General features: G+C 33.9%; 2 protein-coding genes across 2 annotated transcripts; one reads left to right on the top strand and one right to left on the bottom strand.

Annotated features, from left to right (window-relative positions):
- Window positions 1-1,136: 1,136 nt before the first annotated feature.
- LOC107908977 (uncharacterized) lies at window positions 1,137-3,000 on the top strand. The gene is made up of 2 exons (XM_016836299.2): window positions 1,137-1,672; window positions 2,303-3,000. Exons 1-2 carry the CDS (start codon window positions 1,305-1,307, stop codon window positions 2,550-2,552), a joined length of 618 nt encoding a protein of 205 aa, XP_016691788.1. The 5' UTR covers window positions 1,137-1,304; the 3' UTR covers window positions 2,553-3,000.
- A 1,220-nt stretch (window positions 3,001-4,220) lies between these two features.
- On the bottom strand, window positions 4,221-5,444 carry LOC107908976 (pentatricopeptide repeat-containing protein At1g62350). Its single transcript, XM_016836298.2, has 2 exons — window positions 5,034-5,444; window positions 4,221-4,810 (listed from the first exon to the last, which is right to left on the bottom strand). Exons 1-2 carry the CDS (start codon window positions 5,367-5,369, stop codon window positions 4,382-4,384), a joined length of 765 nt encoding a protein of 254 aa, XP_016691787.1. The 5' UTR covers window positions 5,370-5,444; the 3' UTR covers window positions 4,221-4,381.
- Between the last annotated feature and the right edge of the window lie 21,965 nt (window positions 5,445-27,409).

Genomic DNA, 27,409 nt, shown 5'->3' with positions numbered 1-27,409 from the left:
TTCTTATTAACTTTTTTACATAACATTAGTCAAGTGAATAGTTTCTATTTTATTTTAAAATTTTTATATAATTTAATTGGGACAAATCTAAAAATTATACATGAACTTTGATTTAATGTGTAATTGTATACATGAACTTTAATTTGGTGCAATTATACACGTGAAACTCTAATTATGGTTCAAATGTGTACTTGAAACTTAATTTTGATTTAATCATACATATTTAAAGAAATAAATACATCAACTTATTTTTATATTAGATAAATATAATTATTTATGCATGCAATATATAAACATAAAATGATGTTATATCAATAATTTTGTTAATAATTTACAATAATTGGATCAAATCAAAATTTCATGTATTAAATTGCACAAAATCAAAATTTATATATGCGATTGCACATTAAACAATAGTTCATGTATAGTTTTGAGATTTATCTCAATTTAATTTAATGTAAGTCCTTGAACCGTATTATTAATCAAACTTTAATTATTAAACAAAAAAATAAAAGGATTAAAATTTGAAATTAAAATAAAAGAATTAATTTATAAATGTAAACCTTTACAAAAAGTAGGGGTGAACATTCAATCGAGCCGAGTCAAAAAATTTTAACTTATTCGAGTTGATGAATCCTATTTTAGCATCCAAACTTAATTTTTTTTTGAATCGAGTCAATTCGAATAAAAAAATTTCGAGTTGAGTTAACGAACCCAATTGATTATACTCAATGTTACGTTTACATAGACGGATTATTTAACTATATAAGTAAGGTTGATGAGTAAACATTTATCAAAATGACGTAATTTTACCTTTTAACTTAACGGTTTTGACTTTTAATTTTAAGAAAGGTAAACATTTATCAAAACGGTGTAGTTTTGTTTTTTCTTATTTGAATTTTTAGATAACTCGAATTGTGTAATTCATATTTGAGTTAAACCGAAAAATTTAATTTTTTTTATTCAAGTTGATTTGAATAACTCAATTAACTCGAACTATTTAATTTAAAATTAGATTTTTTTATCAAAAATTTTAAATTGAATCAGATTTTGCTAAAATTTTGATGTAATAATACTTTATTTACTTTCTTTTCTTGGATCAATCTTAAATATAAGTGTTGTGATGAGAGAAAGTCCCAGAAATGATGATAGATGACTAATGACAGAAAGTCAGGTGTAAAACAAAAGAAACCCCTTTCCTTTCAACCTTTCCGCCTCCTAATTTCCCCCACTTCTCCTTTATAAAATCGAAATCTTTCCCACCATTCACACACAAATTAAAACCCTGGTTTTTTCAAAGCTCAATGGAAGATTGCATGAGACTCAGCATGAGAAAGCTAGCCCTTTGGTACACCAAAACCTTCAAACCTCTCATGACCCACGATGAGCTCGACCATATCATGGCTACCATGGGCTTCGTCGCCCTCCCTCCTGTCCAACCAACTTGTTCTACCCTCGCCTGGAAAGAATACGTTTACATGGCCTCACCTGGACGCTCCAAGTCCTCCTCTTGTTTGAGTGGTAGTTGTGAACCGTCTACGGTGGAGCCGCCTAGACCAAAGTTACCGTACCCAAGGATCGATGGGCTCCACATTTACACCTACCGCGCCTTCCTCGACGCCGTTAACTTTTATCTCGAGATGTGCGACATTTCTGAACTCTTCCACATTCGGTACTCATTATTTTTCCCTTCATTTTTTCTGTTCAACCAAACAAGCAATTCCTTTTACTGTAAAATGAGATTACTTGGGTACTTTTATTGATGTAAATTTGACAATTATATGCAAGATTAGAATTCTATTGTAGCAGGAATGTAAAGTTGGTCCCTTCGTAGTAATGGAATAAAAGAAGAAAGAAACTGAGATTTGATATCTTTTGGAATTAATCTTAGATTACCATATATGACATCTCCCTAACTTGCATTTTAAGAATATTTCACCTTTTTTTCCTTTTTTGATCAAAATTTTTAATAATATTCAACTTAGATATTAAAAATCTGGGTTTCTTCGTGAGAAAGTATCTTGTTCAATAAAAATTAAAAAAAATGCAAGGTTCATCTTTATCTTAATGTTTAATTTATTCATATAGAGGTAGGCAGTGAGTGCATGTGTGACCCTTGCAAAATATAAAATAAACAAGTTTAACAGGCTTTTATTTATTTATTTATTGAAGCATCTTAACAGACAAATTCATACTGAATCCTGGATACTTAAATCAAATACAGTTTATCGAGCTCCATGACTATCTGTGAAATTAATAGTTTAATATTTGGTTCCCCTGTTTGTTTGTTTTTTAAATTCAGGGGTATGCCGCTTCACCGGAGCAATGACCGGAGCCGGAAATGGCGATGCATGGAGGAAGATGATGGTGTGTTTGTATACAGGGAAGGAACATTGGAACAAACAACGTACAACATGTACCATTTCAACAAGCTAAACTCCAACAGCTGCAATGGGTATAACGGTGCCATTATCATTCGTGACAAAGGGAACAATAACAAGAACAATACCCCTGTTAGCTGTTTTGTTCCATTGAAGGATATTATAGTATGAGGGCTAGAAAACGTGGAATAATATGTCCGTAAGGATCAAATTTTTGTTATATATTTAATGTAATCCCAAGCTTGGGTTTTTTTTTCTTCTTTCGAGATCTTGTTTTTTGAAACAATGATATAAAGATTAAGAAATACGAAAAAGAAAAGAATAAGGGATAGATTGTGAGGGAGTGGAAAGAAGGCTTTAATTTCGGTGCACCCGAGATAATTTGACTCCATGATGCTACATTGAACCGACAAGGTGAACTTCTAAAGAAAAAAACAGACTAGGTGGGTTCTCGGCTGCTCACACTTGGCATTGTCTTCGACGATGACGGTGATTGTGCCTGGATGGCTACTGCTGGGCCCTCGTTTGTAAATTTCTTGGTTGTTGAAGTATGCATAAAGTTTTAAAAGTAGTTTTTAAAAAATAATATTTAAAATTTAAGTATTTCTTATACAAATAGAGTTAATTGCATGAAACATCTTTAAACTATGATTCTCATTTTAAATTAGTTTATAAACTTCAGATCATTCTAATTACATCTTTACACGATTGAGATTATATTAATTGAGTCTTTTCATTACTAAAATCATGAATTTAATGATACATAAGATCTTATGTGACATGATTTAAAATGAACATTTTAAGAAAATGAATATAGTACAAATGGATGTTTCAAAAAATCTTAATTTTAAAATTTTCGAAGCTTTTCATTCACTTATAATTTATTTTTAATTTTTACTTTTAAAATTTATGCTACAACATCCTATATATTTAAAATTTTCATTTTCATTTTACCTATATTAGAATTGACATATCATTTAACAATTAAATTAACAATTTTAATTAAAAAAAAGACTTGATTAATATAACATCGATATTTAAGGATATAATTAGAACATTATAAAATTTGACTAATTTAAAATGAAAGTCATAGTTTAGAGATGTTTAGTGCAATTAACTCTTATTTTTAATTCATAATCTCTTTTCAACTCTTTTCAACTCTTAAATCAGAAGAAAAAAAAAACAATAGAACCCAAATTATGTCATCCTTATAATAATAATGATGTCAACTGAACCTCAATTAAATAATTTAAATATTTGTTAAATAAATGCTAATTTCACATATTGAGAGTCTTACTTAATACCCTATAGCGAAATACTCTATAGAATTATGTTTTTAAATAGAAAAGCATCAACAATAAAAGCAAAGCAAATTTTTACACTCTCTTCAAAAACGATTTATTTTTCTAAATAAAATTAAAAACGGCCTAAAATCCTAATAATAATAAAAAGGCATATAAGCCTTGTTTAGCCCTTTTTCCCTCATTAATTTTTAGGGTTTAGATTTAGATTTGATGTTAGTCTTTTATAAATTTTGGTATCACCAAATCTTGACACTGACCTTCATCCAAATATAAGAAATTTATATGGCATGGGACTTGAGTCACAAAGCACCAAACATTGAATGTATACTGTATCATGATAAGAATGCTACCATAACCTTAAAATAATCAGACTGCAACCTCGAGACAGAGTAGCTATTTTGAATACTCGGCAACAAATATTTTGCTCCACATTAGAAGTAAAAGCTATTTCGCTGCAAAAATATGGAATTAAGCAAGGAAAGAATTGCCACCCAAAGGCACAAATTCCCTCTACGCTCTAATGGCACAAAGCAAAAAAAAAGCAACAAAAAAGAAAGATTCTATTATAGTCTACCAAAATCCTGCCTGTGTTACAATCTAAAACAACCCAAAATGAATGCTATTATAGTCTAATAATGCAGTGAATATGAACTCTGGCGAAAACAATGACCGAACTATCACCTTGCAAACACATAATCAATCAATTATCCGACCAAATCGACTAGTTACAATAGCTGAGACCTCTTCTTCCTCCTCCAAGAACTCCAAAGATTCACCATAGATTTTCTGAGCATCTTGTCTTAAAAGCCCAGATAACCCAGTTTCCCCTATTGATTCCAAACCATTTATGAGGATTCTGAAGGATGATCTATCGGGTTCACAATCCACAGCTTTCATCAAGCCATAGCAATCCATCACAAGGTGAGTGAGCTTAAAACTAATCAAAGCATTCAATAGAGCATTGAAACCCACGATATCAGGATCTAAAGAGTTTTCTGTTTTTAGATACGAGTAAATAAGCTCAACCTCTTTAAACAATCCATTGCTGGCAAGCACGGAAATCATATCAGTATATAACAACAACCGAGGCTTGTACCATACGTCCTTTCGAATATCGTCGAACACCTAGCTTACAATCAAATATTGAACCAAGTATCAATTTCATATGAACACAAACGCGAACCCTAATTAAGTTAATGATTGATTTTTGCTCTTTCATGTTCAATTAAAATAAAAATTGGTACTTCAAACATGAATTTCAGAAATTAAAATGAATTAATGCAAAAATTTCGCTTCAATTTTCATATCTCTCGAGGAATTAAGAAAGAGGAGGAAAGAGAGGGGAAACCTTGAGAGCCAAAAGGCATTCGTTTTGACGGAGGAGTTCCCGGAGAACGGCCACCATATCGAACTTCAATAATCGCCGGAACTTGGAGTCGAAGACGCGCTCCAATTCCGAGAGCGAAGTGTTGGAAACGTTGCGGTTGGCTCGCTTCAACGACTGCACCGCTTGAATCGCTTCGATGCTAAGGTTCCTGCCTTTCTGCAGCGGCTTCCGGTTCTTGCTTCGGTCTTTCATGGTAATAACCATGGCTTTAGGGTTCAATTTGAGTCGCAACGAGGAGCCATTGATAACAGTAGAGAAGCAAGCTGAAGGAGTTGACGTTGCAATCGTTCGATTCATTCCTTCAGCGATACATTCTACGGATACTTTCAACCGTTGGCCAAGAACATTGGATATCAAGGATGCATTTGGAAGGAGATAAAAACGAAAAACAAGCGGTAAGATTAATGGGCAAAATGTGCTTCAAGTCCCTTTACTTTTCGTTTATTTAGAATTTTGTCTCTTACTATTTTTTAGATTTTAAAATTTAGATTCAGTTGTTAACTTTGTTAAAATTTGACATTTTAAAATAAAAAAATACCACATTTCTAGTGATGTGATAAAAAAGGACTTTTTTTAATTGAAGGCGGATGATACGATCATGGAGGTTCAATTTAAAAAAACACACGAAAAGGGTGACTTTAATGATTCATGCTAACTATAGAGTCTCATGCATCTCAGGTTAACGATAAAGGTGGGGGTTGGGTCACCAGAAAGGTTCGTCTGCGTGAAGAGGAGTCATCAGATGAAGGAAGGTTGGAGGAAATGGTGAGGCTATTGCTTTGAAAGGGTTTAATGGTAAGAGAGTCTTATTTAATGGTTCCCTTTAAGGTGCTTCAATGAAGGGTTTTGGTAGCAGTGTGAATGATGATTTTGAACTGAAGGAGGGTGATACGATCACAGAGGTTGTTGGTGGCGTTCATTCGGTTCATTTCTATGATAAGGCCCGTGGTTTGATTGAGAAAAGTATGGCTCGATCAATGATCATTAAGTTACTGGGCAGAGAATGGGTTTCAATGCTTTATTCAATAAAATCCATTCATTGTGGAAGCTAGAGATGACAATCCAGTTAATGGATTTAGAGAATGAGTTCTACTTAGTTAAGTTTCAAGGTGAGAGAGTGTAACAGCCCGATTTTGGCCTAGTCGGAACAATGGTTTCGGGACCACAAATTCGACAAGGAAAAATTTATTTTTCTTATATTTTTATGGTCTACGATTTCACGGAATGATTTTGTGAAAATTTCGTTCGAAAATTTCGACGTTTGGGCACTCAATTTAGTCAAAAGGACTAAATTGTAAAAAGTATAAAAGTTGAGTTCTATATGTTAGAGGTGTTCAATTGTTATGAAACTTTAAATTGGAGGTCCTTATATGGTAATTAGACCATTGGTTAAGTTGGTATACAAAAGTGGGTATAAGATAAGTGAAATAGGAAAATTTTAAGTTAGGGGCAATTTGGTAATCTAGTAATTAAAATGAATTAAAAGGGAAAAAGATGACAAATTGTGCTCATCTTCTTCATTTGGACGAAATCATCAAGGGGGGAAGCCATTTTTAGGATTTTTAAGCTTCCAAGCTCCACAGTAAGTGATTCTAAGCCCCGTTTTTAATGTTCTTTATGTTTTTAGAGTCCCGGTAAGTTGATTTTGCTTATTCTAGCAATAATTTAACCTAGGGTTTATATTTGGAAAAATACCCATAGGTGAAATGTGTTTATTTTGATGTTTTATGGTAGAATATAAAACTAGAAATTATGTTAAATAACTTTTGCTAAGCGATTTTAAGTGAAAACGAGTAAAACGACATAATCGGTAAAAATACCTAATGTTCATAAATAAGTGTTAGAGTGGGAATTTGACATTGCCATAGAAGGTAAAAATGTTCAGTATGTAATAAAACATAAGAATAAGAGATGAAGTTTAATTTCCGAGTTTTGGGGCAAAAGTGTAAATATGCAAAAGTTTAGGGGCAAAATTATAATTTTGCCAAAGTTTGAGTTAAGGATTGTTTTGATGAATGTGCATGTTAAGTAATTCAAATGTGTTATTATAGTTCAAGAAAGAAGTGGAATCGACCTTGATTGGATAAAAGAAAAGATTAAAGACTAAATTGCTAAATTTCTATATTGTTGCACCAAAGTAAGTTGTATGTAATTAATAAATTATTATAATTATTTTTGTTATATTTCGTGACAATATATGCGAAAGGTTTGGATATGAAATAGTTATATTAAAGTTAGAAATTTGAAATTGATAGTTGATTTGTTTAAAATCAGCTTGGTTTATGAATATACCAACTGCAAGTAATGGTTGAAGTGATTTAAATCGAATTATTAATTTGGTTATGGAGTGGAGTGGAAAGTTGATATTATGATGTGATATGGAGAAATTGTAAATTATTGGAAAGTAAGAGTCTTTGTGGAACTGTCGAAATGGTAAAGATTTGAATAAGGTATCGATGAAAACGTGTGTAGTACTGTGTGAAGGCTACTACGTGTATCGATAAATAATGGTCACATGTGTAGTACTAAGTGAAGGCTACTATGTGTATCGAAAAGTTTTGGTCACGTGTGTAGTACTATGTGAAGGCTACTACGTGAACCGTAAAAACTTGATCACGTGTGTAGTACTATGTGAAGGCTACTACGTGAACCGTAAAAACTTGATCACGTGTGTAGTACTATGTGAAGGCTACTACGTGAACCGTAAAACTTGATCACGCATGTAGTACTATGTGGAGGCTACTACGTGTATTGAATGATAAAAGTAACATGGGTAGTACTATGTGAAAAACCCCAAATATTTGTTGTTATACCGACATGTTCAGTGAGATATGAGTATGTGATTGGAACGTGATAAGTTGCGAAAGAGTGACTGAAGTGATGAAGTCTTGTATTGTGTTATAAAATAAATGGTTATAGTGCTATGTGAATGAGGGATGTTGGAATAGAATAGATTTGGACAGTGACAGTGATGTTAGTTTGAAAAATCACCAAAAATTCTAGAAATTGAGTTAGTGGTTGAATAAGACATGAAATTAAATATTAATGAGTCTACTTTCACATAAAATAGAAAGAATGGCCAAAGAAGTTATATATTTTGAGATATTAGAATTTTAGTGAGACTGGGTCAGAATGATTTTGAAATTCCCTATTCTGACTTTGGAAAATCACTAAAAATTGTACAAAAATAGTTATGGTTTGAAATTTACACGGTTGAATTTATCAATGAGTCTATTTTCAATAGAAACAAACAGGAGCATCATTTGAATTCTGTACAAAGAGATAATTAAATTTTAGTGAAGAGGGGTCAGAGCTATTAAATAGTAAAACAGGGGAAGCTTAAAGAATAAAATGTACTATTTGGCCAAACCAAAAATTCTGAAAATTTTATGGTAAGAAGATATGTGAGTCTAGTTTCAGGGAAAATTTACAGATCTTAATTTTGAGCTTTCTAGCTCCAGATAAAAATAATTTAGTGACTCTGACTCGAATAGATAGCTTTGAATATACATGTGAGTGAATAGTGAAATTGTAGTTAATGTTGTTTAAGTGTGTTATACACATTAAGGATGTGGAATGGAGAGGAGGAGGAGGAAAATTGGAATAACATATGAATGATTTGTGTATAATTGGCCATATGCTCGTTTATAATCACAAACGATTGAAAAGAAATGATGTTTATAATTGTGCATTATTAGTTATGGATCATGTGAGAAAATAAAATTTCATAGTATGTATGTATGGTATATTTGATATATGATTTGGTGTGAAGTAAGGCCATGAATGGTATATGGGGTAACTCATGTTGGTAATACAAATTGTGAATTATATTTGATATGTTATTGTTTTGTGTGATATTTGTAGGAAATGGATGTGGAAAGAAAATGAAATACTAAATTTACACTTGAAGAGTAAAATGAGGAATGAGGATGATGAGTTGATTCGATGTTGTTATTTAAGCTTAAGTGATGTTTGCTTTGCACTACTAAGAATTTTATAAATGTGTTAATAAATGGTAAAATCGATAAACGTTGAGTTAAATAGTGAATATGTATTAGTATTGAACTTAATGATATTGAATTGTACGTGAATTAAATGGAAGTTTCTAGTGATGTGTTTTGAATTAAAAGAATTATTGTGGTACTGAAATGTATATTGGGTTGAGAAATTTATTTGAATTGTGAACATGATAAATTATGAATTAAACGAAATGGAAAAGAAGCATTGAATTACATGAGTAAGTATTGGGTCTCGTAGGCCCTATTTGTTATAATTATAATATTTTGAGTTATAATGTGAAGATTTATAAAAGAATGTTAACAATTTCGAAAACCTTAATTCGAATGAAATTTTGTAACTCGATTTAATACGTTACAAGTGTATGTATTCTAGTAATGCTTCGTACCCTATTCCGGTGTCGAATACGGGTAAGGGGTGTTACAGAGAGATTACACGAAAGCGTTGATCGTAGGACCGTGGTTGGTTTTTGGTCAGTATTTGACAGTACAACCTATAACACTCCACACCCAACCCAATTGCTAGATCTGAGATGTAAGATGCCACATTCATTGCCAAAGCAACTATGATTTTATTTTAAACCTAATAGATAAGTCATATAAGCAATTAAGTATTAAAACATAATTAAAACACATTATTTAATCAAATCTGAGTTATAAGCGAGCTTACGAAAGCTCTTATGAAACACCAATAATAAATGAGGGACTAAAATGTAAGAACAGTTAAAATCGAAGTTTTGTTGTGACATCAAATGATGGATGTCGCTACATTGAGGGCAACAACATAGTGTCGCGACATCAAACCAGAGTGAGTCCCAACTATGAAAACAATAGCTTGGTGTCTCAACTTCATTATGGGGAATGTCGTGACTTGGAAGACAGGGGGTTTAGTGTCGTGACACCAATAGGAGAATGTCGTGACTATGAAGACAATTTCCTCCAAATTTGCATCTTTCTTTACAAACCTGCCAAACATCAATACCAAATGGTCAAAGTGACCTAAAAACTCAACACATCTCATTTTAGGCATTGATTCAAATGCCAAACTACATCCTTGACACATTTAAACATCTTAAAACATATGATCATATACATATTCACATTCATTCTAGTCTCATACATCATTGTAACCTCCCAAACCCGACCTAGACCTTATATCCAAATTTGGGAGATTACATCGACCACCGAAATGACCTAGTAAACTATCGGAGTCTATAAATAGTTATTTTGAAACTATTGTTTATTTTACAAGAAAACTTAGTTTATTTTTAGAAAAACTCATGAGTTAACAAAAACCGATTAAGTAAAACTTTTTCCTTGTAACAGTGACTACTTTTAAAAACTTAGTTGTTCAATTTATTTATTCTTCCAAATTTTATTTTTAATTTAGCAGCGGAAAAGTGATATTCTGTAACACCCCTAACTCGTATCTGTCGCCAGAACTGGGTTACAGAGCATTACCGGACAAATAGAATAGTAAACCATTCAAATCATACATTAATACAACATAATCAAATTTTATTCAAATACATTTACAATGTCCCTTAATCAAGCCCTCAAGGCCCTAAAAATACTATAGAAATAATCCGGGACTAAATCGAAAACATTTGGAAATTTTTAGGAAAAAATTAAAAAATTTGGATTGCAGGGGTCACACAGCCATGTGGCCAGACCGTGTGACTCACACGGCTGAGACACACGCCCATGTCTGAAGCCGTGTGGACATTTGAAATAGGGACAGACGGCTGTGTCCTAACTTGTGTCCAAGCCCATGTAACTCACTGACTTGGGTCACATGACCAAGCCACATGCCTGTGTGCCAGGCCGTGTGCTAGGTCATGTAGCAGCTTGACTTGCATGCCTTGAACCTACAGGAGACACACGTTCGTGTCGCATGGCCATGTGTCACACACGATTGAGACACACGCCCGTGTCTCAGGCCGTGTGGACCTAAAATGTTCCTTAATCAACAAGTTTACCATTTCAAACTTACTTGGAACCTAAGCAAACCATTTACCAATCAAAATACCTATCCAAATTGACTTAAATCAAGCCAAAAACATATCAAAATCAATCTAATTCAGTGCCTAACCAATGTACCCTCATTAGTACCATAAGTATATATATATTTATAACAAAACATAACATCAATTCAACCTATTAATTCATTCAATATTTCATCTATAATTACCAATTCAAACATATCATATCTTAGCTACTTAACAACCAATTCATCACATACAATTTTATCCATTCCAACAAGTATCAAATGGACATACTAACACATATTGATAAAATACCAAAAGTATCAAAAGAAAATCAACCAAAGCAATTTGTGCAACCAAATTCATATTTAACTATTTACATAACCAAAACATTATTATCATCATTCAACCTATTACATGCCATATAATCTGAAATAAAGGTTTCAAAAGCTACCGAATTAAGCTGGATAGTGTGACTTGAGTGCTGATCTGATTGTCCAACCTTCTGAGTAACTACAAGAACAAAGTTTAACATAAATAAGCTCAATGAAGCTTAGTAAGTTCGACGTATTAAATCGATAAATCTTACCGAAAAGAATATAACAAATCAAAAAGTAATACAACAACCATGAAATTTTCCTGTCATCCACAATCTCAATTGGTAATTCATAACTTATCAATTCAAAATTCAAGTATATATGAAAAATTCATCAGAATTACTCAACAAGTTAACTTACCGAGATTTTCAAATGGCTTACGGATAGAAGTACATCATCAGTCCAACCCAACACACCAGATGCTCACTTGAGCCAATCCATCCATCACATCAATGCTCATAAGAGCTAATCCAACCATCATACCAATGCTCATAAGAGCTAAATCGACCATCACACTAATGTTTATAAGAGCAAAACCAACCATCACACCAAAAAGAAAGTATAACATGAGAGTTCACAACAAATGCTGAACCTCAATTTGCTTGGGTAATATATATATCCCTCCAATACCGCCTCCACTCCAAACCACCCTATCACACCAAATCCCAACTGTACTCTATCCCGCGTTCAAATCAAGCCGAAGATCAAGTTCGATATTAAACCTCAATTTACCATTCATCATCAACATTAAGATTGATTATATAAAGTGTAACATGTTAGACTACTTATTAAATTATTTTTATATTAAATTCTAAACCTTACAAACTTACTTAGACCAAGTTGTAGGAGTTACAGAAGTTCAGAGGCTATTCCGCAATTTTCCTTTTCTATGAGTACCTACGAGATTTTGATCTAAAATGTAAAATTCTTTATTTATCAACATATATTTCATTTCCAAACCATTTTATAATTAATACCCTTTTATTTTTCAAAATTACACATTTACCCCAAACTTTTACAATTTTTACAATTTAATCCCTTAACCTTAAATTCATCAAATTAACCATTTTTCTCAAATCAATATTTTATTCAAATTTACTAGGTCCTCAATCAGCCCTTAAAAAACATATAATTCACTATTAAACCCTAATAATTTGATATTTTCACAATTTAATCCTAAAATCAAAATCTAATAAAAATCACTTTACAAACTCATCAAACAACATAATCAAAGCTCCAAATACATGGTATTCATAAAAAAAAATTCAATATTCATCAATGGAAGCTTCCAAAATTTTTAACAGAATTAAAAATGAAGGTACGGGCTAGCTGGACCTAGTTGCAACGATCTCAAACACATAAAAATTACAAGAAATGGGTAAGAGAATCACTCACATGCAAGGAGATTAGATTGGGAGATCTTCCTAGCTTAGGAAACCATGGAAATTCATTTAACAAGAAGAAAAAAAATGAAGAAGAACACTAATTAATTCTATTTGTTTTATTTTAATTTTAACTTAATTACAATTTTACCATTAAAATCATATTAATTTATCATTTTCAATTATTTTTCCGTCCCACTATACTTATTAAGGCATAATTATTACTTGATTCCTCCCTTATTTATTATTTAAACCATTTGATCACTTAATTACTATAATTACTATATTTTACACCTTCTACAATTTAGTCCTTTTTTAATTAACTATCTAAATGTTAATATTTTCAAACCAAATTTTAATATGACTTTAATAACTCTATAAATATTCTAAAAATAAAAATTACGATCTGACACAATAAAAACTTATGGTCCCAAAACCACTGTTCCTTCACTACTGAAAATCGGACTGTTACATATTCAACTTAATATTAATTAAGAAATATCAGAATTATTTTATGCATATTTAATTCTATGTCGAGGTTTTATTATCCTAAATTCTAATTAAATACCATGCATGCTAAATAAACCCAAAATAGAAGTCTCATGCCACAATTCAAATTAAGTGATACAGTTCCCAAATTAACAGAAATTTCAAATAGTAAATCTAAACTACTTTTGTAGTAAAAAGGTCAATCCAAGTCGAGCCCTCCGTATGCCAAGTCTGCATCCTAACCTAGTGGGTTATCTGTAAGAATGGAAATAAGAAGGGAAGTGAGCTTAAGAAACTCAATGTGAGTTCAATCATAAAGAAACCAACCAAACAATAGACAAATCATATAAAATATCAACTCATAGAATGATCACTGTCGAAACCTTTTTTTGAAATCGAATTTTTATTTAAAAACGAAAATGGGAGTCGCCACCAACCCTTTTTTACTTATGTAACACTCCTTACCCGTATCCACACCGGAATAGGGTATGAGGCATTACTAGAACACATACACTTGTAAACGTATTTAACCGAGTTATAAAATTTCATCTAAATTAAAATTTTCAAAATTATTAACATGCTTTTATAACTCTTCACAATATATCCTCAAAATATTATAATCTTAATAAATAGGGCTTACGAGACCCGATACGTACTCATGCAATTCAATGCTTCATTTCCATTACATTCAATTCGCAATTTCTCGTGCTCACAATTTAAATCATATCACTAGCAATTTCCATTTAATTCACGTACAATTCAATGTCACTAAGTTTAACACTGACACGTATTTACCATTTATCTCAACGTTTATCAATTATACCATTCATTAACACATTTATGAAATTCTCAATTTTGCAATGAAAATATCATATTAGCTTAAATAACAAGATCATCCTGGTACAAATACACAACCACTTACCCATTTGCTTTAATTCTTTTGGGTCCATTTGTCACTTACCATCCTTAATCAAATTAGGGAACGATTACAGAAAATTGAGTACTTCACTTCCACTTTGCCATAGTATAACTATGGTCTTACGTATGATCACTTATCACTTGTCCCTGATCAGATAAGTGTAGCTAGGCTACCACTTATCACTTTGTCTCTTGATCAGATAAGTGTAGCTAAAGCTATCACTTATCACTTTGTCACATGATCAGATAAGTGTAGCTAAAGCTACCACTTATCACTTTGTCACTTGATCGGATAAGTGTAGCACTTATCACTTTTTCACTTGATCAGATAAGTGTAGCTAAAGCTACCACTTATCACTTTGTCTCTTGATTAGATAAGTGTAGCACTTATCACTTTGTCACTTGATCAGATAAGTGTAGCTAAAGCTACCACTTATCACTTTATCTCTTGATCAGAAGTACTCAAATCCGGCGTTCCGCTTAATTAGATCATTTATTCGATTTTCGCATTTTTATTTTATTCTCATTTCAACAATAAATACATTTCATCATACATTATATAATTCATGAAATTAACATTTAATCATTAAATTTCAGCCATATGAACTTACTATTTTATTACCTTTCCACACTCATTTCCTATGCATATCACACAAGATATAACATATCATTCAATCAAAGTCGCAAGCTAGTGTATTTAAACATAACTCTTTTTGAAACTAACCACATGATAAACCATTTCAATGCATAACTTATAAATTTAGCGTGGCATAATTCAACCATTACTTGGCCAAAGCCTAAGCATGTATACCAAATATGATAACCAAATACACATATAACATAAGCATTATAAGAATGGATGAGCACAACATTTATTAATGTCCCACACTTACCAACATGTGTTAATTCATAAACCATTCATGACATTACTTCATGCCCAATCATATACCAAATATATTATTCACACATACTATGAAACTTTATTTTCACACATGAGCTTAAACCACGTCCAATAATACACAAATCATTCATGCATTTCCCAATTTTCCTCCACCTCCTCTCCATTCCTCATCCTTATTGTGTATAACACATTTAAACAACATTATTCATACTTTCACAATTTTCTTGTATGTAAAATTCAAGCTATCCTTCTGAGTCAGAGTCACTAAATTATTTTTATCTGGAGATACAAAGCTCCAAATTATGATCCGTAAATTTTACCCAAAACTAGATTCACATATATTCTTACTATAAAAATTTCAGAATTTTTTGTTTAGCAAAATAGTACAGTTTATTCTTTAAAGTTTCCCCTGTTTCACTGGTGGACAGTTCTGACCTCTCTTCACTAAAAATTAATTATTTAATTGTAAAAAATTAGGATGATGTTTTTGTTTGTTTCTTTTGAAAATAAACTCATTAAGGATTCTAAGAATATAAATTATAACTCATAATTATTTCTGTAAAATTTTTAAAAATTTTCCAAAGTCAGAACAGGGGAACCCGAAATCATTCTGACATTGTCTCACAAAATTTAATATATCTCATGTTTTACAATTCCATTGCTTACACCGTTTCTTCTATGAGAAACTAGACTCAATAAGCTTTAATTTCATATTTTATTCACCATCTAATTCAATTCCCAAAATTTTTTTGGTGATTTTTCAAAGTTACACTACTGCTGCTGTCCAAATTGTTTTAGTGCAAAATATTGATTACTAAGTTTATAGCACTCTTATTTTCTTTCTCTACACTATTTCTCATCACTTTCTCTTATTTTCTCTTCACTAACATACCAAGAATATAAAACCTTATATAATAAAACTCTACATTAACATCAATTTCATACCTTTTCAATAATATCAAACTCAAAAATATATTGAAATCTTGATGTTCTTACCTTGCTCAATTGACTTCAATCTTTAACTTGATTTTCTCTCTCCTCCAGCTTCTATTTCTTGAATCTAACTTGATATTCTAGCTCCCCATAGTCTCCTTGTTATCTTTCTCTCTTGATAGATATAGAAATTCTTTTGATTTCTAAGTGAAAATGGTGAATTTTTGGTAAAAGGACCAAATTGTAAAGAAAAGAAAGTTTCTTTCTTTCTTTCCTCTTCATACGTTGGTTGCATGGGGAAGAAGATGATAATTCCTCATCTTTCCTTTCATATATATACTAAATAGAATATATATAAATTAATAAAATATCATTTAAAAATCATATTAAAATATTAATAAACTAATATTTATTTAATTAATTAATCTAAAATATCACCAACATCATCATTGCCTTCTAGATTTCTCTCTCTTCTAATTGACCATTTTGCCCTTCATAATCTTTTAAAATTCCATCATTGAGTCACACTTAATTTGGTAAAATTACGATTTAGTCCCTCATAATTCTTATCTTATTCAATTTGGTCCTAATTCATCCATTTTCCTTAGTTTCTAAATCATTCTACCCTTAAAATATTTACACCTTTGGCCCTTCAACTTTTTCATATTTACACTTTAACCCCTCAAATTTTGAGTATTTACTCTTGGGCAACAATACTTTTCTCACTTTTGCGATTTAATCCTTCCTTGCATTAATATGTCATAATATACTTCTCAATGTTGACATAACTCAAAATTTCCCTTTTTGTTACTTTATTTCTTTATTTTACTATACCAAGGATAATATCTTACTGTAGAAATTTTCAAAATATTACATTTGTGGTCCCGAAACCACAGTTTCGACTAGGCCCAAATTCGGGCTATGACAACTTAGGTGTAATTGGATCATCTCAAAACTCTGCTATTTTGATAAAACGTTAGATTTGTTAAAATGATAATATTCAATCTTACAAATATGAAAAATAGGTTCGGGAGTTGGTTACGTATGAGGAAGGATTAGCACCCTTATAACACCCCAAATTGGTACCTAGTTGATTACTTGATGTTTTAATGTCGGTAGTTGAAAATAGAAATTAAACTACGATATCTCTTTGCACACTTTTTTTAGTTAAAATTATTTAGTTAAATCAAAACGTATATAAGAAGCCTTCTTATTTCGAGATAACCAAAACGAAAAGGTCATGTCCCGTAAGTTAGGACACGACATCTCGAATTCCCAAAAATAAAATTGCTCATTATGTGTTTTTTTTAGTTCTAAAAGGATGTTCGGTTATTTAGGTTCAAAGAGAAAATCAAATCCCGTAAGTTAAGGCATGACTTCTCGAATCTCTAAATAAGAACGTTGCCTTGGTTTTGAAATTCTCCTTTTTATGCATCGAATAAAAATTAATGTGACACTTAAAGTGATGTATACTTAGTTTATTAAGGCATAATATGAAATGGAAAAATATGTTTAAATATAATGTATGATATAGTGACAATGAAATAATATAAAATGGCTATGCGGGTAAAATATTGGAATGATAAATGATGAATAAATAAAGGAATACTATAATAATAATGTAATAATATTAATAATCATATCATAATGATAATAAGTAGATAAAATAATGATATTAATAACAGGGGTAAAATAAAAATAAAATGTATAGATAAAAAGAAACGTAAATGAAATAAATTTTAAGTGTTAATATAAATGAAAGAGGCAAAATTAATCAAGTGAGGGATTAAATTGAAATTTAAACTAAAATTAAGCCATAAATCGTAAAATAATTAAAGAAATAGGGAATAAAGGACTAAATTGAAGGTTTAATAAAATCTAATGTCTAAATTAAAAATAAGATTAAAAAAAGGCTAAATTAAAATGCAGAGTAAAAGTTTAGGGACCTTGAGGATAATTAATCCAAAACAGTACACGTGTCATTCCCCAATGGGTCAACGGTATAAGGACTAAATTAAAAATGAATTAAAATCAAAAGGTATAATCTAAAAAGGAAAAAAGCAAAGTTAGGACCGAATTAAAAAAGGGTCCAAAAGCGGAAGGACCATGAATGCAAATAGACCATTTCATAAAAACGCGCGGATCCTGCTGAATAAATGGGTTGGATATTCGAGTGGCGTCAAAACGATGCCGTTTTGGCGTCTGAAAATTAAGCCCAAAACGACGTCGTGTAGGACCCTATATAAAAATAAAAAATCAGACCAAAAAAGCATTTTAAACCTTGTTTTTTTTTAAAAAAAATCTCTTCCCTTTTTTTTCTCTAAAAACTCTCCGCCCTTCCGGCTACGAGGCTGTTGTTTTTGCTGTGGCCACTGGTCATCAACGACGACGACCGCCGCCTTCGGTGGCCGAAAAAACCAAAATGCCCCATTTTGCTCGTTTCTTTGCGTAGAACTCCAATTTAGAGTCAAAACTAAAGCTAAATTTTCAAAAAGAAAGGGAAAACCTTTTAGTTTCCTTCTCTCCAGTGAAGCCTCCAACGAATCTCTGGAGATTCGGAGGTCCTTTGCATCGGAGAGGACTGTCCCTCCTCGAAGAACGAGTCCTCGCCCACCCACGAAGGCCGAAGACGAAGCATTAGATGAGCTTTCTTCTTTTTTATTTTATGTTTTTTAAGAAAAAAAGAAAAAGAAAAAACATATTTAAAAAAAATAAATCACTTGAAAATTTCTTTGCATCTCTTTTTTGATTGCTTTCTATCTCTCCTAAAATACATTTTGAATCCGGCTTTTATAGCCGATTATACATATTTTCTTTTATTGTATCTACTGTTTTTGCTATTGTTTTTTTTTGCTATTTCTACATTTTCTGTCATTTTGTTCTTTCTCTTTGCAGGTAACGGTGCACAGTCAATGGTGGGATGGAGGCCCTTGCCTTTGTCGTTTTGGTGCAAGGGTAGCAGAGGCGCATCAGTCCTCGGGACAAGAGCCTCAGGTGGCATGCCTACGAAGGGGGGTGCGACGCCAGGAACCCTAGGGTTTTTGGCTTTCTGAAAAGTTTAGGTTCTTTTGGGCCACTAGTAGTTTGGGCCCCGGGGTTACTGGGTTAGGGTTTGTATATTTGGGCCTTGCGGTTTTTTTTGTATAATTGGACTTTGGACTCTTTATTTTTTTTATTTGGGCCGGATAAAATTGGCCTATTACAATCACAATTGAATAGCAATTCAGAATATCGATATTTCAGATAAACTCATCACCATAATAGCTTAATATTTATATTTATGCAAATGCTTATGAATGCAATGCAATTTCAATTTATCAGAAAATATCCTACCCCATTGCTACACACCATAGTAGGAGTTCTTAGAACTCTTCTACCTTTACACCATGTTGTGGATAAACCACTTATCATTATGGATGTATCACTTGTTGTGGATAAACCACTAGTAAAAAAAAGGGTGGATGAATCACCGGGGTTTTTTTATAAATTTCTTTTTGTAGACAGGTTGCTAGTAGGGTGTGGACAAACCACTCATTGGTGCAGATAAAAGTCACTAATACAGTATGGATAAACCATTCAATAGTGCAGATAAACTACTCACACTTTCTCCGTTCATATTGTCCCACCCCATGCAATGCAACATGACATGCTAATAACAGATCAATACTGTAGCAATAACATGCTTATAGAAAATTGATACAGTAACAACTATCATGCCTATAAAAAATCATTACAGTAGCAATAAACTTGCTTAACATGAGTTCGATTTAACAGTAACAGTAGGCATGTATGTCATGCAAATAGTAACACAGTGGTATGAAAAATATTATCAGTTCCTCAGAATTATTGTGATAGTAAACATGTAATATTTTCATATCATGCATATATAGTAATAATTCAATCAATCAAATCATGGATTCCAATATTAATCATATTATCAGGGACTTAATTGAATGAAATAAAGCACTAAAAATAGTTTAGGGACTATTTTGGGACTAAATTGAATAATTTACAAAATTTTGGGTAAAACTATAAAATAGAGGTCACACAGTTGTGTGGTCAGACTATGTAACAGGTTGTGGTTGTGTAGCAAATGCAAAAATTAACCTACAGGGAGACACAGCCGTGTGGCAGGCAGTTTCATGACCGTGTGAGATTCAAACTATCTTAGGTTTCAGAGGTAAATGGCCGTGTGAGGGGCCATGTGGCCTACTTGTATGGTCCATACGCCCATGTGGCAGACCTTGTGGCCCTAATTCTAGGCACGGTTTGCCCTAACCCACTTGTAAAAGAATACACACCTTTCACCGTGTTGACAATCGACGTTCTTCGCGATCCAATCTGATCCGATTCACCTAAATTAGGTTTTTCAAATGGGCAATTTACCAATAAAAGCCCTTTTTTCAAAAAATAACGAAATGGACCCATTATTTTATTATTTACCAGAATGGTCTCGCGCTGACGTGGACGCGATTTCGCGATATTTCCCACGTTTGGTTTTTTTGGCTTTTAGGGTTTAAGGTTCAGGCTTTTAAGGGTTTTTAGGTCCTGAAAGAAATAATTTCGAGTTGATGTTTCTGATAAAATAATATAAAATCGCTTATAGCAGGATGATATTTGAGAAGAAGTTGTGAAATCGCGCCCTCGTGGACGCACTTTTGCTACAGTAGGTCACGGAAGAAATAATTATTTTTTGACGTTTCTGAGCAAATAGTATAAAATCGCTTCTAGCAGGATGCTATTTGAGAAGAATTTGTGAAATCGCGGCCTCGCCAGTGCGCTTTTGCTACAGTAAGGCATGTAAGAAATAATTTTTTTTGACGTTTCTGAAGAAATAATATAAAATCGCTTCTAGCAGGATGCAATTTGAGAAGAATTTGTGAAATCGCGCCCTCGTGGATGCGCTTTTGCTACAGTAGCATGTTTGGGCTGAGGCTATAAATTAGGCAGAAAATGTTCTCAGAATGCATAAGTCACAGCAGAAATAATTTAGATAGGCTAAGAAAGTTAGAGTTTCAAATATGAGTGAACGTATTAGTGCTGTTATTTACTACGATGGTGAGGTTTGCCACACTGAGAATGGTGTTGTTTTTTTGTCAGAGAATACGGTGCGATTGGTTTTTAACCAGAACATAGATTTGACAGAACTTCGTAAAAGGATTAGGCATAAAATTTTTGGAACGACGCCAATGAAAGTTCTGTCTATCACGTATCGATTTTGTTCTTCTGTTGATCCAGTGACATATGACTCGTTCAACATAAAAGGTGCTCGTAGCTTGGAGGCAATGGTGCAGACTCATCTTGCTAGTGGAGTAGCTTATATTGAGTTATATGTACAATTTACAGCGCCAACTGATGTACCAGCGACCGGTGTTCGAGATGTATACACCACCCCTGGCCGACACTCGATCAGCGGGTTATAAAATACGGAATAGCCCATGTTCGGTAGCGGTGTCAATTGCACATCCCCTGGAAGACACTCTGTCGGTGGATGGGACATGTACGTCGGTGGCTCGATGTTTGATGCTGAAAATACGTACTGGGGAGCGGCATCAAGTTCTAGCGGGTGACAATCTACATCCAATTGGGGACGTTATCAAATGCCTAGAAGAAGGGATGATGTACTCCCTACGACGTCAACCGGTGAGGGGACCTCGTACACTGTAGATGATTGTGGGTTAGAAGATGACTCGGATGTGGATCCACCTCGAGAGCCCGGGCCGGATGGTACAGAAGTTGGCTTATTTTCTGAATCGGAGCCTATTCTAACAGAAGCTGAAGATGCTGACAGGAGTTCAGATGTGGAAGAAAATCCACGATTCAGAGCATACACACCTCCAGCCCACATGCATAATGTCGATCTGTCTGCAGATGATGCGTTAGAGTTTCCAAGTCTACCACACCGGTTGCGTGATCGTACAAGTTCGGGGGTAGATTTCGGTGAACTTGAAATTGGTAATTAGTTTACCAACAAGGATAGTTTTATTGGTGCTTTGAAATAACATAGCATCAAATACGGCGTTAACTACCACGTCGTTAAATCAAAATTTGATAAGTTTGAGGCGAAGTGTGCGGTGCAAGACGGCACATATTCATGGAAAATCTACGCATCGTTAAGGAAAATGACAGGGTTATGGGAGATAAAAAAGTACAAAGGTCCACATACATGTGTTGCAGGTACAATATTGACTGTATCTGAATAATACTTTTATTATGCAATGTTGCATTATTTAATGTACTCCCTTTGTAGATGTTTCACAAGATCATCCCAAAATGGATTCAGCTATGTTAGCTAGCTTGATACTGCCCATGATAAAAGCAGATCCTAGGACTTCAGTGCCGGTGTTAATTGCCAATATCCGTAGCCAAATGGGGTACACGCCCTCTTACCGCAAGGCTTGGATAGCTAAGAAAAAGGCGTTGGAGAAGATGCATAGTGGGTGGGACGCCTCATATAATGAAATATGGCAGTGGTGTCAGGTGCTAGAGAGATACGTCCCCGGTGCCATCACAGACCTTGAAATAGAACATGCGTACTACAACGGTCGATTGCTACGTGGATGCCAAGTGTTCAAACGCCTGTTTTGGACCTTTAAGCAATGCCGAAACGCATTTCCATACTGCAAGCCGTTGGTACAAATTGAAGGTACCTTCATGTTCGGTAGGTATACTCATCGGCTATTGCTTACAGTGGCACAAGATGACGGTCGAAGAATTCTTCCAATTGCATTTGCCATAACATCGGGGGGGGTCGTCTGATGACTGGGATTTCTTTGTCTCTAGGTTAATGAGGCATGTGTGCCCCCAACCTGATATCTGTGTTATTTCAGATTGGGCTGCCGGTATACTAGCTGCATTTGATCGAGAGGGAAGCTTATGGTAGCGCACACACCATAGATATTGCCTAAGACACATTGCTTCGAACTACTACAGGTAATATCCATCTAAGAGCGAACGACGATAAGTGACCAACATAGGTATTTAGTCTATATCTGTGTTATTTCGTTTGTCAATTTGAATTAGTTTTATTGGTAGAAGTGGTATAAATTATTCGCTATGATATTATATTGGCAGGGTATGAAATAAATAAAGATCGTTTTCATGAGATGTTGGCAATTTTACGATCCTAAAACGGCGAAGGGGCGGACTACCTTTGTAACATACGTTTCGAACAGTGGGCACAAACATACGACGGCGGCCTACGATATGGCCATATAACATTGAACCTGGCAGAATGCATAAATTCTGTTCTTAAAGGAACGCGCCATCTACCGATAACATCGATTGTGCGATAGACATATTTTCGTTTGGCGACGCTATTTCTAAAGCGAGCAGCAAGTTATGCAGGCCAGATGCAGGGAGGCTATGTATGGTGCAGTAAGGTAGTTCAAGAAATTAACAAGGCCAAGGCGAGGGCAAACACCATGCATACAGTGTGTCACGATCGAGATAATTTATGGTTTCGTGTGACAGAGTTTGACAGACCGCACCAATGTGTTGCTGGCGGGCAATATCATGTACACTTGCGAAATAGGACTTGTGACTGTGGGATGTTTGATGCACTTCGGTATCCATGCGCTCATGTTATTGCAGCTTGTCAGAAACTCCGTCTGGATTCGATGAGTTATGTGGACGAAGTGTACAAATTAGAAAACATGTACAGCGTATGGAGACACGTTTTCCCACCGGTCCTAGATGAACGTAAGTGGCCGCCCGTATCTCTTACTCCTTTTAAGTTGTTACCGGATAGAGAATTACGTCGCAAACCAAAGGGTCGACCTTGCTCGACTAGAATACGTAACAATATGGATATCCGAGAAACAGCCAGTCAAACGAAGTTGTGCGGATGGTGTAGGAATCTAGGCCACACAAGTCGATCATGCCTTAATCGCAATAGTTGAATGTAATTGTAAAAAAATTAAGTTTGTGAAATTATTAATTGATAAATTGTATTAAGTCAAAAAATTGTATTAATGGTTAGTAAAATTATCAAATTATATACAATTATTAATTGTTAGTACCAGTCAAAATATTTTTCCAAATCTAACATTATGTGAATGTAAAATTATTAAGTCAAAAAATTGTATTAATGGTTAGAAAAATTATCAAATTATGTAAAATTATTATTTGTTAGTATCAGTCAAAACATTTTTCCAAATCTAACATTACGTTAAGGTTAGAGTTTTTAAAGTTAAGGGTTTAGGGTTTTTAAGTTAAAGGTTTACAGTTTTTAATTAAATTAGGTTAGGGTTAGAGTTTTTAATTAAGGGTTTAGGGTTTTTAATTAAATTAGGCTAGGGTTTTTAATTAAATTAGGCTAGGGTTTTTAATTAAATTAGGTTAGAGTTTTTAATTAAATTAGGTTAGGGTTTTTAAGTTAAGGGTTTAGGGTTTTTAATTAAATTAGGTTAGGGTTAGAGTTTTTAAGTTAAGGGTTTAGGGTTTTAATTAAATTAGGCCAGGGTTTTTAATTAAATTAGGTTAGGGTTAGAGTTTTTAAGTTAAGGGTTTAGGGTTTTTAATTAAATTAGGCTAGGGTTTTTAATTAAAATAGGTTAGGGTTTTTAAGTTAAAGGTTTAGGGTTTTTAATTAAATTAGGTTAGAGTTAGGGTTTTTAAGTTAAGGTTTTAGGGTTTTTAATTAAATTAGGCTAGGGTTTTTAATTAAATTAGGTTAGGGTTTTTAATTAAATTAGGTTAGAGTTTTTAAGTTAAGGGTTTAGGGTTTTTAATTAAATTAGGTTAGGGCTTTTAAGTTAAGGGTTTAGGGTTTTTAATTAAATTAGGTTAGGGTTAGGGTTTTTAATTAAGGGTTAAGGGTTTTTAATTAAATTAAGTCAGGGTTTTTAATTAAATTAGGCTAGGGTTTTTAATTAAATTAGGTTATGATTTTGGGTTTTTAATTATTTTAGGTTAGGGTTTAGGGTTAAATTAGGTTAGGGTTTTTATTACATCAAATAAACTTCTATTTTATTACATCAAATAATATCAAAATAACTCAAAAAATTTCTATTTTTTACATAAAACAATATAAAAATATTCAAAATATTTGTACAAATAAATTTAAATACGACAATCAATGTCTATGCCCGGGAGATTCAGTGCCACATGGCGGCCGTCGGCGGTTACGCGCTGGATTCTTCTTTTCTCTAGCTTTCGGCGGCGGTTGTTGTTCCTCCGGTGGGGATTCTGGTTCTTCCGGTTCGGCATCTGGTTGTCGGACTTGGGATGATGATCCACCTTCAAAGAATAGTGTATGTGGAGGTGTTTGCATTAGGAACGACAACGGTGTTTGAAACCCATACGTTGGTAGGGATTGGTAAAAAGGAGAGCTCCCCGACGGCCCCCTTTGCGATCCCTCCTCGATGCTGGCCTATACATCGACAGTCTGATCGACATAACAGGAAATGGAGCTGAACCGGGAATTTGGATCCAACCTGCCATAGGACTCGAAAAAGGATACATATAAGGGCTAGGGTACATATAAGGGCTAGGAAACGCACCTGGCATCATCTGAAAAGGCGGTTGCGTGGGTATCATCGGTTGAACTGCTGCATCGGGTGACTGCATCGGTGCTCTCGTTGGGCCTGGTGATTGTATGGTCGCTGATGATGAGCCGGGTGAATGTCTAGGCCTCGTTGAGGGCTGCCTTCGTCTTGTCGTCTTGGATTTAGAGGCCAGCGCCTTACCCTTTCGACACGTATTTGTCGCTGACTCTCCTTTGGCGTTAGTAAATATGGCTTGCCATAGATCCTAAACCATGGCATGTATTTTGGAACGCATGATAACTCCGGAATGATGATTGGTTCTCGAGTAGGTAGATATTCATACTGATCTTCCCACATTTTCGTGTACTCAGACCAGTATCTCGTCCAATCCGTATTCAATTGCCGAAGGTCAACTTTGTGTTGATCGTCAAACACCTTAGGATCCACCGGAATCGGTTGTCTACATCCAAACTGTCGTAGCACTTTGTCTGTCTAGTGCGGCTCCACGGTTGCGTAGTTGACCAACACGACTTTCACGTGCCAAGCTTGTGGAGTTTGTAAAAACTCTTCCAGGATTACTGCCCGAATTTCCGGATCCTCGTATGGTGTCCGTTGAAACTATATGAACATGATAGAAATATTAGTTATATACATACATAATACTAAATACTAAATACTAAATATCAACCGAATAGAATGTATAGAAATATCTATTTGCAATAATATTTACTTCTGCTCCGACCGTTGGTCCAATAGAAGCCGTATATCTTCAAGAGAGGACGGTAATCGAGCATAACTTGCCGGATGGTTCCACCTAATTAAATAAATTTCTAGCATACTTTTATTTTTAAAAATCTACATAATAATTGTAAAATGTAATATAATAAAATTTACCTTGTTATGAGTGGAAATGTATATGGGTGGTTCACTCGAGGACGTAGAAATGGAAATCGAAATCGTGCCCATGACTACAGTAGTGACAGGCAACCTCCGATGTTTGCTATCCTCGGTCGCGTCACCCCGCACATCTCCCGATATAATGTTGCCAAGACAGAAAACCCCCAACTAAATTCACCGATTGCTCTAAAATCAATGAGTTTTAGCAACCATCTTAGATGTACGCGGCTCTGTGACGTGTCGGGCATCAGATAACCTCCAATTAATTGAAGAATGTATGCCCGAGCATATCGGATTCTTTCAATTTCGGTTGAATCTTCATCCGGATCAGGGAATGTGTCACGTAACCAGCCCATCTCGACCTTACCTCCCTCCATTTTCTCCGGAATAGCGCCCAAAAGCTCGTAGCACACTGCCTCTCAATTGCTAGATTGGGCAGGCCCGGTGACTGGGTGCCCATCCACTGGCAATCCCAACTACAGACTAACATCTTCTAGAGTGATAGTGCACTCTCCACATGGAAGATGGAATGTGTGTCTCGGGTCTCCACCTCTCGATCAACACACTGATCAGTTTCGGGTCCAACTTGCATCCCCGACCCACCGTCGCCAAGCGCCAAAAACTCGCTTGCCGCAGGTAGTTCTCTACCAATGGTGATGGAGGAGCATGCATATTCCGGATATTGCATTCCAATACCCGATCTTCAGACTTTTATAACAAATAATAAATTAATTATTATCTAAAAATGCATAAATAAAAAATTCTTAAATAATATTTAAAAATTAAATTTAACACTTACCATTGTCATTTGTTCCACCGATATGTGATGCCTATCAAGACGAGTCAATGATCCGGCCATTGATGAAATCAGACAAATTTTTACGATTTATAAAAATATAAAAAAATAAAATTATTTTAAAAAATGAAATTGAGAGGAAATTGAAATTAAAT

This window comes from Gossypium hirsutum, chromosome D02, assembly GCF_007990345.1.
Source record: "Gossypium hirsutum isolate 1008001.06 chromosome D02, Gossypium_hirsutum_v2.1, whole genome shotgun sequence".
Taxonomy (NCBI): domain Eukaryota; kingdom Viridiplantae; phylum Streptophyta; class Magnoliopsida; order Malvales; family Malvaceae; genus Gossypium; species Gossypium hirsutum.
The sequence above is the reverse complement of the archived record's forward strand: the minus strand, read 5'-3'. Positions and strand labels throughout refer to the sequence as shown.

Excerpts from the sequence above, each read along its gene's own strand:
- LOC107908977 (XM_016836299.2), top strand. The coding sequence starts at position 1,305 with ATGGAAGATTGCATGAGACTCAGCATGAGAAAGCTAGCCCTTTGGTAC. Across the intron at positions 1,673-2,302 it reads TCTGAACTCTTCCACATTCG|GGGTATGCCGCTTCACCGGA; the intron begins GTACTCATTATT and ends TTTTAAATTCAG.
- LOC107908976 (XM_016836298.2), bottom strand. The coding sequence starts at position 5,369 with ATGAATCGAACGATTGCAACGTCAACTCCTTCAGCTTGCTTCTCTACT. Across the intron at positions 4,811-5,033 it reads AATGCCTTTTGGCTCTCAAG|GTGTTCGACGATATTCGAAA; the intron begins GTTTCCCCTCTC and ends ATTGTAAGCTAG.